General features: G+C 39.2%; 1 protein-coding gene across 1 annotated transcript in view; it reads left to right on the top strand.

Moving 5' to 3' along the window:
• AMPH (amphiphysin) overlaps positions 1–12,895 on the top strand; it is a gene marked incomplete at both ends in the record, with an annotated part of 127,161 nt that overhangs the window by 59,967 nt on the left and 54,299 nt on the right. The window contains 2 exons of the mRNA XM_084282733.1: positions 4,052–4,106; positions 11,181–11,275. Of these exons, the coding sequence (XP_084138859.1) occupies positions 4,052–4,106; positions 11,181–11,275 (150 nt within the window). The remainder of the gene's footprint in view (positions 1–4,051; positions 4,107–11,180; positions 11,276–12,895) is intronic.

The following is a 12,895-nucleotide window of genomic DNA, read 5'->3' on the forward strand; positions in this document are numbered from 1 at the left end:
GAAACAAGGCCAAAAATAAATGCACACAGAAATCAGTATTGCCAAAAAGGCTTAATGCTTCTGAAAAGGTCTCTAAGACCTATGACTGTAGATGACAGACAATCCTAAAACACTGAGCCTCCTTGCCTCATTGAGAACATGTGTTTCTACCAGCTACATAAGATACTGCCCATGTAATAAGACCAGAGAGTAGCAAAAGGCATCTGACAGCAGCACTGACCCTCTGCTACAAAGTGCAAAATACCAAATTGTTGTTTGAGATGTGACTGTAGAGAACTTTATCAATTTTCCTAGTGAGATGTTGTTTTGGGTGGTCAGTATGCCCACTTGCTCATATGCACAGTTCAACACGATTGCCTGACAGACTTGTGGTATTTTGTATGTTGAGTTTGACCAGGTGAGCTAAGAACACCAATTTCTAGAGTTGGAATCTGGTGAGAACATGTCTGCTGTTATCAAACCACCAGATTATGAGAGGTGTGCTATTACGTATGCTACTGAGATTTCTCCCTTGAGTTTTCTTGCATATTATGATACTCTGACTCATTTTGCTACCTTATGTAAAATAACTAAAACAGATTATGAAATGTTAAAGGAAGCATCAGTGCTCTCTTGGGAAATTTCATTTCAGAGGAGCACAGCATCTGCAAAATGACACCTATTTTTCATTCCCCTTCAAGAAGCTGCATCTCAATTAATGAAATTGATGGCCTTAATGAAGACAACTGGAGCAGTAGTTTCAGAGCCACCAGCTGCTTTCATGTGAGAGACCAAAAAGGAGAAAGTGTGTGTATCAATAAGGAGAAAATTTAGCTATACAGTAATCTTAAAAACAGTGCTTTTTCTAATCAGTATGTGATGGTTTGCAAAGTGTGTGGAGCCATCAATGCAATATTTTCATTCTGTGAATAATGATTACTGTGTTAGGTGATAAAAGTGAATTAACCTTCACTAATAGGGAGTTGCAAAATGTGTAGATGCATGTTTTGCAGAATTCACAGATTTAAGAATTTCCAATGCAAAGTTGTATTTCTGGTATTTTCTAGAAGGGTCTAATTCTGTTACCACTGAAATTGAGGGATTTACTCTCAAATTTAATGGAAGCAGGCCCTTGCCCACAGGTGCTTTAACATCATATTTCATACAATATTTGCTAAAGAAGGATAATTCACGTGGCTCTGTGCTGCCTAGATGTTTCAATAGCTTTGTGACCTATTAATAAGCTAGACTGAGGGAGATTTGTGTTAAAAAATATTCTTTTGAATGAGTTGTCAGAATTTATAACAGCACATATGGCAAAACATTTGCATTGTGGTTTACTGCTTTGACTTTTTCTTAAATATTTTCCAGAGAAGTGGTTGCTGATGACTCCTGACACTAACCAACCACAACAGATCTCCCAGTGGTTTAGGATACCAGGAGTAAAACTATGCAATAGTCCAGTTATAAGCATAATGTTTGAGTAATGTGTGTCCATTACATGCTATTTATTCTAATAAGCAAGTTAATAATGAGTAAGCTAGTTATTCTTTGTGACAAAATGCCATGCATATGATTAAATACAGGACTTTTACTGACAGTGAGGGTAGCTAACAGAGTTGAGAGGCTTCCAGCTGCAGTTTACTGGTTCAAAAACATCAGAAATTCCTTTCATAACAAAAAATTGTTGCCATATGGCTAACAGAGGATCATAAAGTTGCTGTGAGTATCTACTTTCAATTTTCTTCACAAGCCAAGAGGTTATACTGTTGTTCATGCCTGGGAAAATATGAATTGGGAAGATAATTTCAGTACATTCACATGGCTTCTGAGTACAAGGAGATCCCAGAAGGAGACTGAAATGAATAAAACCCTATATATGCATATAACCCTAATGGCAGAGCTAACCCTAACCCTAAACCCTAACCCCTGACCCTAAACTCTAACCCTAACCTGAGCTTACCCTGACCCTTACCCTAATGACCCTGAACTTAACCCTGACTGAGACCATAACCCTGACCCTAACCCTAACGGCGGAGCTAACCCTAACCCCTAACACTAAAAACCCTAAAGCCCAAAAGCCCTAACCCTAATAACACTCAAGTCCTAACCCTAAAAACACTAAAGCCTTAAAGCCCTAACTCTACAAGGCTAACCAAACAAAACAAACAAAACAAACAAACAAACAAACAAAAAAAGCCTAAAGCCCGAACCCTAAAAACCCTAAAGTCCTAAAAACCCTAACCCTACAATCCTAACCAAAATAATAAAACCGTAAAACCCTAACCCTAAGAACCCTAAAACCCTAACCCTAAAACCCTAAAAACAAAACAAAACAAAACAAAACAAAAACGTTAAAATCCCTAAAACCCTAAGCCTAAAACTCCTAAAACCCTAACAAAAAAAAAATAGAACCCTAAAACCCTAACCCTAAAGACCTTAAAACCATATAAAACCATAATGACCCTAATCTAAAAAAAAATTTAAGACCTTAAAATCCTAACCCTAAATACCTGACCAAAAAACAAACAAAAACCCTAACCCTAAAAACCCTATCAACACTAATCCCCCCCCCCCCCAAAAAAAAAACTAAAACCCTAATACGCTATCCCCCAAGCCCTTAAAACCCTAACCATTAAAACCCCAACCCTAAAAACCTTAAAATCCTAACCCTAAACCCCGAAAACCCTAATCCGAAAACCCAACCCTAGTGCCCTAGCCCTGAAACCTTAAAACCCTAACACCTTTTGAGAAACACACTGTAGCCAATAACACAGGCAAGGATCTCAGCGAAGTAGCATTTTTACTTGCAACTGCAGTGGTGGGCGTCCCATGAGTAGGAGCGCGCCTGCTGGTTCCAGAACACAGTTTATATACTTCTACAAGCAGGCCCCAAACCGCCCCCAGACGCAGGCTCTAACCCTCCTCTCCCCAGACGCAGGCCCCAACGGTGTACACTGGCATCAGAAGTCCTTGGAGTTCAGTGGAGTTACGACTGCTTATACCATCTGAGACTGTCTCCTGAAGTGTTCACACACGCACTGTTTGGTGGTTCAACTATCATGTGAAAAATATGAGAACAAATCCAAAGCAGTCACTCATATTTTGCAGCTGATTTTTCCATATGGTAGAGCTGGATGTGAGAAAATGTGATTGCAAGCTGATGTTCCTGTAGTTTCCAAGCACTTAAATAAGTACCTTGAAGGATATTGGGAACCAATAAGCACAGAGGGTTTCCATAATCTTCAGGCTACTGAAAGTGTCCTGAAGAACAGCTTTTTTTAGCAATAAAGTATGTATTATCATGTAGTACAGATTTTATTGCAAATCCTAGGAACTGTGAAGTCCAAGTTGTGCTACAGTCAGAAATAAAGTAAAGCAACCTGATTTCTTCTGTTTAGTCTGAGGTTTTAAAAGTCTGTTGCTATAAGATAAGAAAGATCACATTGATTCATTCATGTGCTTATGAAACAGCTGAAAGTTCACAGCAGACTGCGAGATGCAGTAGCCAAACTAAACAAAATAACTGATGTTATTGTTTTTTAGGAATTATGTGCTTGCAAAATATTTCAATGTTTGCAAAAGTAGTAAGCCATTCATGTAGGGGCATGGATTTTTTGCAAGTCTAGGCTGCCATCAATTTTGAGTGTTTTCAAAAGGGTGTGCAGGATATGCAGCATTCTTAATAATACTTCTTTGTGTTTGAGGTTAATGCATGGGCCAGGCTGACTTGAACTGGACCATGGCTGTGAAATATACATGTCTTTCTTTGACTGAAATTCTTCCCTGTCTAAGTGGTTGATAAAACTACAAATTTTAGCCTAGAGAGTACACTATACATAGCATCTTGGGCAGACCACCTTTTCTGTATGAACATGTATATGCTTACAGGATGTAACATTATTCAGCAGGTAACTCAATTCAACTTATGAAATTGCTCTTATTAAATTTGACACAGTGTATGTACATTCTAAGGCATAAAATATAACTGCAATGTGATTGCAATAATATAATTGAAATGTCTTTTTACTTAAATACTTTTTTTCTTTTTTTTTTTTTTTTTATTTTCCAGGCAGAGGGTTCCAGGCTCCAGAGAGAATTGAGAGCATATTTAGCAGCCATCAAAGGTGATTTTTAAGTCATGTTTTCATAAAACAAACTTTTGATAAAAATTGAGGCAAGTAGGCTTATTTAAGGTATATAAAGGCAAATACAAGTAATGGCTGCTTTAGTGAATAGTCCACTTTCCTGGTTTGGATCCATCTCAAGCTCTTTAATCTATTGCTAGATTTTTTGCAGCTTTGATGTCAACTCATGTGCACAGTCCTGCATGCATGGTTTATCTTCAGCTGTCCTTTGTGTGCAGAACTGCTGCAAAGAGCACCCACAAAATCTGCACATGTTGTTACTTGTCTTTGCAAATGCTAGAATACAAAATACTCTATGCAAGATGAGAGACCCTTTACAGGTTTCCAAGTTTCATTACATTTCCAGGTATTTGATAGTTGAATGATAGATCTTCTCCCTCTGAAATCATGCTCCCTAAGACGTTGTGATTTCTCTTTTGTTTCTGAGTGCTGAATTTATTTTATTTTATTGTTTTTAAGTTTGAAAATAGTATGTGATCGCTTTGTACTAAAGATCCAAATAGCAGAAGCTCACTGGTCAGTGATTAAATATCAGAGAATAAGTAAACAGCTATTTAAAGACTAGCGGACATTCGTAAATCTAGCACAGTCACCTTTGTGCTATATACAGAGATTATTCTCTTTTATCCCACTTGTCTTCTGAGAAGTTGGAGATGAGGTCCTTAAAGGGAAGGGAATGGAAGTTGGTGACCATCACAGAAGTATTAACAGCTTCTTGAGATAAATAAATAGAATTCTTATATGTATTTTTAACCTGTCTCCAGTCCAGTAGAAAATAAAAATATTATAAACCAGTATCGACATTCCTGGAAATCACTGTGTCATAACAAAGCTTCAGCAGCTGTTGTCAGGCAGAGAAGCTCCTTTTGATGGGAAGTGTAAGATGGAGAGCAAAGCAGTAGCTTAATGTCTTTGATTGACTGCTATTTGCTAGAAGGACTGGGCAGGGAAAGTCCTATACCAGACAAGAGGTAAATCTTCTTTTAGAGATTTGTACTATGTCTTTGTTTTCTTTTTTTTTTTTTTTTTTTTTTTTTTTTAATGAATTTCAGCATCTTTCTTTTTGGGGGGACCCATTGGATGCTGATTTTACGTTCTGGTATTTCAGTCATTCCTTCCCCACACACATTATCAGCTGTATGCATAGCCAGAAGCAGTGTGATGAGGCTGTTTGGCCAGATGGCTTCTCTGTCACGTAGGCTGACTGTTTACATGCCGCTTTGATTTCCGTGTTGGTGACAACAATCCTTCTCTCCATGTTTCATTTTCTTTCTCTCTCTCTTCCTTTCCTTTTACTTTGTGCATTAGTGGTCCTTTTGTTGCTTTACTGTCTAGTGGGCCATTCTTTGCACCAAGTTTTGCCTTTAACTTTGTGTGAAAATTTTCATTGTGCAAGTTTTGCCTTTTTTGCTGTGCTTTTCTGTTCTGCATCTTTCTCTTGTTGCAGCCTATAAGTCCATATTTGAAAGTAACTTGGATTGACTTTCTCCCTGGGAATGTAAAGTGTTTGCTAATACCTTGTTATCTTCATGTCTTTAAAAAGATCCAATCATAAGCAGCTCACAAAAGCATAAAAAAAACATTATTCTCCAAAGCCAACAAGCCAGCAGTGGGCATCCTTGGTACATGTGTTGGCACACATTCCTTCTGAGGATTGGGACAGTGGCCAAGAGCAGTAGTCCAAGATACACAACTCTGGGTCTTCCCCAAAGCTGATGAGCTCAGCAGTGGCCAAAGCCCCTCCAGATTTCAGGTAGCAGAAGGATATTTGGCAACTGCTACGAGCTCTGTGTTGCTGTTCTTTGAAAGACAGCCATAATTAAAAATTTTGGGGTGGCTATGCAGAGAAGCATGGGAACCTCCACTATGGGTATTTAGGCACTGGAGTGGGATTCCAGTATGTAAGACATCTAGGCTTTGGAGGCATGCTGCGCTCAAGGGTTCATTTTGAACGGGAAAAGGCTGATCATATAAATGCGCCTGATATCCTTGTATTCTTAGAGTGAGAGAAAAGCAGTTCACTTTACAGGGTTCATTTTAAAGGGTTTCAGGAATCAGCAGGATAGATAATTTTAACTAAATGCAATTTATGAAGCTGGAATGTTGTCAGTTCAAGTAGTTGTCATTTGGCTGCATGACTTTTGAGTGACTGAATATTGAAAGCTGAAGTATGAGATTTGGGCACAATTTAAGCAAGGAATGGTCAAAGGATCCTTCTTATCACCATTCATCCCTTCATTTTAATATACTCAATGTTTTCTGAGGTTTAGTATCACACATTCTTCAAGTAATAGAATTTTTGATGTATTCAGACGCCTTCCCTAATTCAGAGGTGCTTCTTAGTCTCAGCTGGATCCTTACCTTTACTGCTGGTTACTCAAAGACCCAGAGGAACCATATCATAAAGCTATTGTAAATTTGAATGGTTTTTATGTGCTACTTTATTTCACCTGCCTGGTAGTTCCATGTCTGCTATGCACTGCCAATGGTTGTACTGCCAATGCTGCGTACTGTCTCCCACAGCTGTAGTCATCTCATGCCTTGGGTCTTTTGTCTCCTTGTGTCTCCTTGGCAACGTGTATCTGGATTCTCTACTCCATGATATTTTCTTCGAGCTTTTGAGAGCTGTAAGTGACTTAAAAGGTTTTATGGGCCAATTGTTAAAGAAACTCTAAATCAGCGTCCTATTTTCTACCCTGAGCTCTTTGCAAGTATAAGTACAGATGGGGAGATATATACCTGGATTTGCATGAAGGTGACAGAGGTGAAAAGAATCCTGCATCATAAAAAAATATTTATCATGTGGCTTAACATAGTGAGAAATAGTAACTGGTCTATAGGAAGAGAAATTGAGGTTCGGAGGGGCTGTAAGCAGATTTACTACCTAATTGTCAGTACGTGGCTGACAGAATTGCACGTATCCTTCAGGTACACAAGTCTTAAAATCAATCATTTAATTTCTTAGAAGAAAGAAAACCCTTTGCCATCTTTCTGTAAAATTTAGCAATGAATTATGAAACAGTTGAGTTGTTCTAGTGGAAACTAATAGGCAATAATAAATACACCCCATGTGGCAGGAGAACCTCTCAATTCCCTGGAGAACCTTACATGAAGTTCTCTTTCCCCACTCAATCTTCCAACCTAAATGATCTGATGATTCTAAGAAATAATAAAATATTAAGAGCCAGACCAAGGTGCCTCACTTAATTGAGAAGATAGAATTTTCTCCATGATTCTGCCTAGATTTCCCTGTCAGGGCATGAGGAAACTGAGGAAACCCCAGTATGTGGGTCCTGAGGTCGACATGGAGTCCCAGACTGGTCTCAATGTCCATGTGAGTTTCAGTACATGAGAAATGTGATGGTAAAGAGTAACTTACTCTCTGTCATCCATAGGGCTCTGTAATGGTATTGTCTCTGCACACCCCCTCTGAGGGTCCCTAGTGCATGTGTGCCTTTGGGAATCCTTTAGGGTTCCAGGTACAGGAGCTCTTTCCCAAAGAAAGAGGGATGATTTCATGTGAGAGCCTCAGACTTCAGTGAACATCATTTTTTCTAAGCAATCCAATTATTTCGGCATTTATAGTTATTAAATAAGTGACCCAATTACCAGGAATAAATGGTACTTAATGAAACAGTTAATATTAAATATACATTTCTAACTGTTCATCATCAATAAAAATATTTTCAAATTTCATAATGCTTTCATGACTTGCTTTAAACAATTTATCGTTCTTAGCTATAGCAGCTGAAAGCAGCAGAGGCACCTTGCAGTCTATGGATGATGCTAATCCTCTTAACTTAAGTGCTGAATAACACACAAAAAATATCAGTATATAAGAAAAATATCTATGTGAAAAACAGCCAAATAAAAATAAATAAAGAGAGAAATCTGTGGACATTGTAAATTCATGCTGTGGTCATGAAAAAGATTGTGAAGCCACCAGATTAGTATTTACTTATGCACTCATTTGAGGTACTGCAGTAAATATGGTATAGATACAGCAGGAAAAGAGTAGCCTTGGTGGTCTTGTCCTGTGGGAATTTCCTGCTGAAGCCTTCTGACCAAGGTAGCCAAATGTTATAATGCCCCTTGCCTCACACCACAGCTGGATTTGACTGATGCTTTTTGCAGGGATTGTGCTTGAATAAGATTACCAGATTCTCAGGGCTGAAAAACGTGTAAAAGTTGGCATGCATCGGTATGCCTTGAGTGTGGGATTTTAAGGGTCTTTTACTTACTCTCTTAAGCAGGTACATGTCTGAATTCTGTAGTATTTAACAACAACAACAACAAAATCTATGTAGGTAAAGGTGCTTTCCCAGAGACTAGTCTGTGGCTGAGCTGAATGCAGACTGCAGGAGAGATTAGAGAGAAGCTGTGCTCATATGCTGCCGCGAGAATTTAGGTTGCAGGTTTAGTGCGCAGTGTCCTCGAGGGCAGGAGTTCAGGTATCAGAAAGGATCAAACGTGAGCAGGGATTTGCACCCCAACTGGACAGAATACAGCCTTCTTAAGCATGGTGACACTGCTGGTTTTGCCTCACCTCCAGAGTTTATTCATATGCAGTGTCATGAAAGAAGATTTTAAACGAGTCTTACCTGGAAAAATGTATAAAGATCATCTATATTTTACTATAATCTGGCATATTATAGACAAAACAAACAAACAAACAAACAAATACAACCTCTGTTCAGTAACTCTTTCTTAACCAGATACATAACCACGAAGGAGAGAAGGAAGAAAAGCATCTTAAATCCTTATGCTATACAAATTCTTCGAGCTGAGCGCTGTCATTTAGAAGTACCCCCAAGACAATCCCCGAAGAAATCAAATACTCTGTTTTGGCAAGCACCTTTTGATTAAAGGGTGAAAGCTTGATATTATTCCTAAATCCAGCCAGTTAAATCTGAAAATCACACCAGAGATATTTTCAAGACAGCATAGACATGCTGCAGCAGGCAGACTTTGGCTGGAGAAAAAATGAGGTTTGTTTTGTTTGTCTGTTTGTTTTAAGTTAATGCAGGTCAAACATATTTTTAGCAGTTAATGTTGTTCAGATTTTGCAAAGAAGTTGAAATACATTTGGCATTTTAAAATTACTGATTCTGAACTTAGTGTCTTATGTAAGATCAGGTTTTTTTTATCTGTTTCCAAACCATATTCAACATCTAATGTATTCATGCACCACCCAGACAGAAAGGCAAACCCCAGTGCCATCACTGAGGGCAGCAATTTATTCACTGCAGACAGATTTAGGCTCTTTCTTGGAATATAATGGAAGCTACTTTACATTTAATCCAGATCTTCTTTGTATTACAGAGTCATAATGATAAATAGTCCCTGTTGTTGTTTCATCTGAAGTGGCAAGAGCTCCAAAGGTGACTGATGCTGTTTGGTTCAGTGCACTTCTCTGTGGACACCACCCCACTGCAAGTGTAAATAAGCAGTGGGCTCCACATACAACTACATGTAGTGGGTTGGCATAAAGGATAATTGTTCTTCATAAAGCCAGCTCCATTGCAACACACTCCCCAGGTTCAGACATGGCTTTTCCCTCAGCTTGCAGACACTGCCTCAGCTCTTGCCAGTCCTTTGCTTCATTACTTGCATACCTTTAGGTCACCATCATTATTACGGGCACAAGAATAACAAACTTTTCTTAATCAGTCTCACTTTACATATGAAAGCTCTTGAAACTTAAAAAAAAAAAAAAAAAAAAAAAAAACAACTTTGAAAACAAGGAAACAAAGAAGTCCTGAGATACATTTTGCCTTCTTTGGGAAGGACCTGGGAGTGATGGTTGATAGTCGGCTGAATATGAGCCAGCAGTGTGCTCAGGTGGCCAAGAAGGCCAACGGCATCCTGGCTTGCATAAGAAACAGTGTGACCAGCAGGGCTAGGGAGGTGATCGTCCCCCTGTACTCAGCTCTGGTGAGGCCGCACCTCGAGTACTGTGTTCAGTTTTGGGCCCCTCGCTACAAGAAGGACATCGAGGTGCTTGAGCGGGTACAGAGAAGGGCGACGAAGCTGGTGAGGAACCTGGAGAACAAGTCCTACGAGGAGCGGCTGAGGGAGCTGGGCTTGTTCAGCCTGGAGAAGAGGAGGCTCAGGGGTGACTTTATTGCTCTTTACAGATACCTTAAAGGAGGCTGTAGCGAGGTGGGGGTTCTTCCACGTGCCTGGTGACAGGACGAGGGGGAATGGGCTTGAGTTGCGCCAGGGGAATTTTAGGTTGGATGTTAGGAAGAACTTCTTTACCGAAAGGGTTGTTAGACATTGGAACGGGCTGCCCAGGGAAGTGGTGGAGTCACCATCCCTGGAAGTCTTTAAGAGATGTTTAGATGTAGAGCTTAAGGATATGGTTTAGTGGGGACTGTTAGCGTTAGGTCAGAGGTTGGACTCGATGATCTTGAGGTCTCTTCCAACCTAGAAATTCTGTGATTCTGTGATTTGTACAACCTCTTCTATTCCAGGGAGCACTTTTGTTCAGGGTGGAACCCTTCTAACTTTTCTCCTATGTCCATTCCATAAACAGCAATTCCCAGAATCTCTGCCATTTTAACCACCTCACCCTGGAGATACCTCCTTTTGCACACAGGCAGGCATGGTACTCATTATGGACAAACTAGGAAGCTATTCTATAGGAAGGCAGAGATGAGAATAAACAAAGTCAAGCTGTTTGTTTGGCTTCTGAGTGATAGTGTTTTGATGAAGGTATTAAATGTCTCTAGTGAGCAGGACTAGCCTCAGAGTTGTTTTTGTGTTCAGATACGTTTAGTTCAGAATAGCAAATGAAATTCCAAATTTGATAGGAATTTTTTTCATGTATATAAATATGGGTTAATTCTACTATGGGAGACATTTCTTATTAATCTGGGAGAGCTGGCTGAATATAATGCTTTTGTTTCAGCTCTTGAAAATTATGTTCTAAACATGGCAGAGGGAAGTGGCGTACACATTGGCTGAAATAAAGATATTTATTAACTGTCTCTTGTAGTTCCTTTTTCCTTTTGTTCCTTCAACTTCCTATGTTCCTTTTTCTAATTACAGGCATGCAAGATGCCTCAAAGAAGCTTACAGAGTCTCTCCATGAAGTCTATGAGCCAGATTGGTATGGACGAGAAGATGTGAAGATGATTGGAGAGGTAAGATGCATGGCAAGAAGAAAAAAGTAGTATTTTGGTTGCAAATTGATTAATCTGAGCTATTTAGGAAAAGTGTACATGATGCAGTTTTACAGTCAGGATTCTCAAAGCAATTGAATATTGAAAATTATTCAATCTGCTTATTCTTGTGTGCTGTTTAATAACTACAAAGCCTGTAACACTAAGCAAAGTACCTGTTGGAGCACTTGTCTCTCTCTGGCAAGAATTTAGACTTTAAGTCCAAATTAAGTTGCAGGGTGCTGTTCACTTCAGTCTTTACTAGGTTCCTTCAGTGATTAGAGAAATATAGGCTTTTCTAGAAGGTACAGTGGGAGTCTGGCTTGAGGTACTTGAGGTGCCTAAGTAAACATCCTTAAATCTGGGGAATTCTGTCAGCAAAATTGCTGGTGGTGACAAGAAGGTATAAACTGTTATCAACGCAGCTTTTAACCACCTGGGATTCAATGTGCAGGGCCTTCTGGATAGTATCATTAACAAGAAATTGGAAGACAGAGCAGTCTTCCCAAATCAGCCTAATGATTGCTTTCTTCCCTATGGTTGCCTTCCTCTACCCTTACCTGCTGCTGAAGGCATGACATGTTTTTGATTTTAAAAGCATTCAACTTCCAAACAGTGTAAGTTACTATACCATACCATTTATATCCTTTTAGGTTAAATGGCTGGAAAACCTGCTGCTATATCTTGCTGTAGCACCTCACCTTGTATTTATAGGCTATTAAATTGTACACTCAGAATTTGTAATTGTGCATACAAGGACCAAGATTTGACCATTACTCTTTATTAGGTATAGAAACAAGTGTTAGGTGTGTGCTCTTAATCAGAGACTCATGTGGGCAACATTACTAAATCACTGCTCCTATTTTTGTCCCAATATGACACAAGTGTAGATTTATGCATCCACCAACCTGCAACTCAAAAGAATGGTTTGTTTGTGCTGTCCAAGATATAAATTATCCTTCCAAAAAGGGTACATCAAAGTGACCTACTTCTGCGTGGCAGGAAAGATGATGTCTTAAAGGACTCTTCAGTGTTGGTTTTGGTCCCATTAGCTTAGAAAACCTCCATGATCTAAAATTGTCCAACATGTACATCAAATGCACAGGACAGGCAGTTGCTTGCTGTGATCTAATGCTCTGTTAACCACTGTGATTAAATGTTATCTTAATAAATGAGGTATTTTATAAACATGATTAATAGATTATAATAATCCATTAGGGGCTCTGCTAGGGTAGCAAATGAATGAATTGAACGCTGACATCACACAGCATTTACAATATGTCCTATAGTAGCTTGTGGTAAAGTAAACACTAGGGAGTAGCTTTCTGGACTTAACAGCCCCGTTAGTAACCTTCCCATCTAAGGAAATTCAGACATTTTGAAATGTGCAAAGGGGGAACAGGATGTTTAACATGTGCTAATTCCTTGCTCAGCTGAAAATCCAGGACCTCAAGCACTATGTCACTATGCAGCAGGATTTTGCTTTTGGTAAAGACTGGCACCCTGTTCCTTGTAACATCAGCTACATTAACATGTTCTTAAAAACCTTAAAGCTGCAAAGATTGCTGCCCACAAGCTACAAAGAGGACTGGGGAAGACCAC

Source organism: Netta rufina (genome assembly GCF_964035555.1).
Source record: "Netta rufina genome assembly, chromosome: 2".
Taxonomy (NCBI): domain Eukaryota; kingdom Metazoa; phylum Chordata; class Aves; order Anseriformes; family Anatidae; genus Netta; species Netta rufina.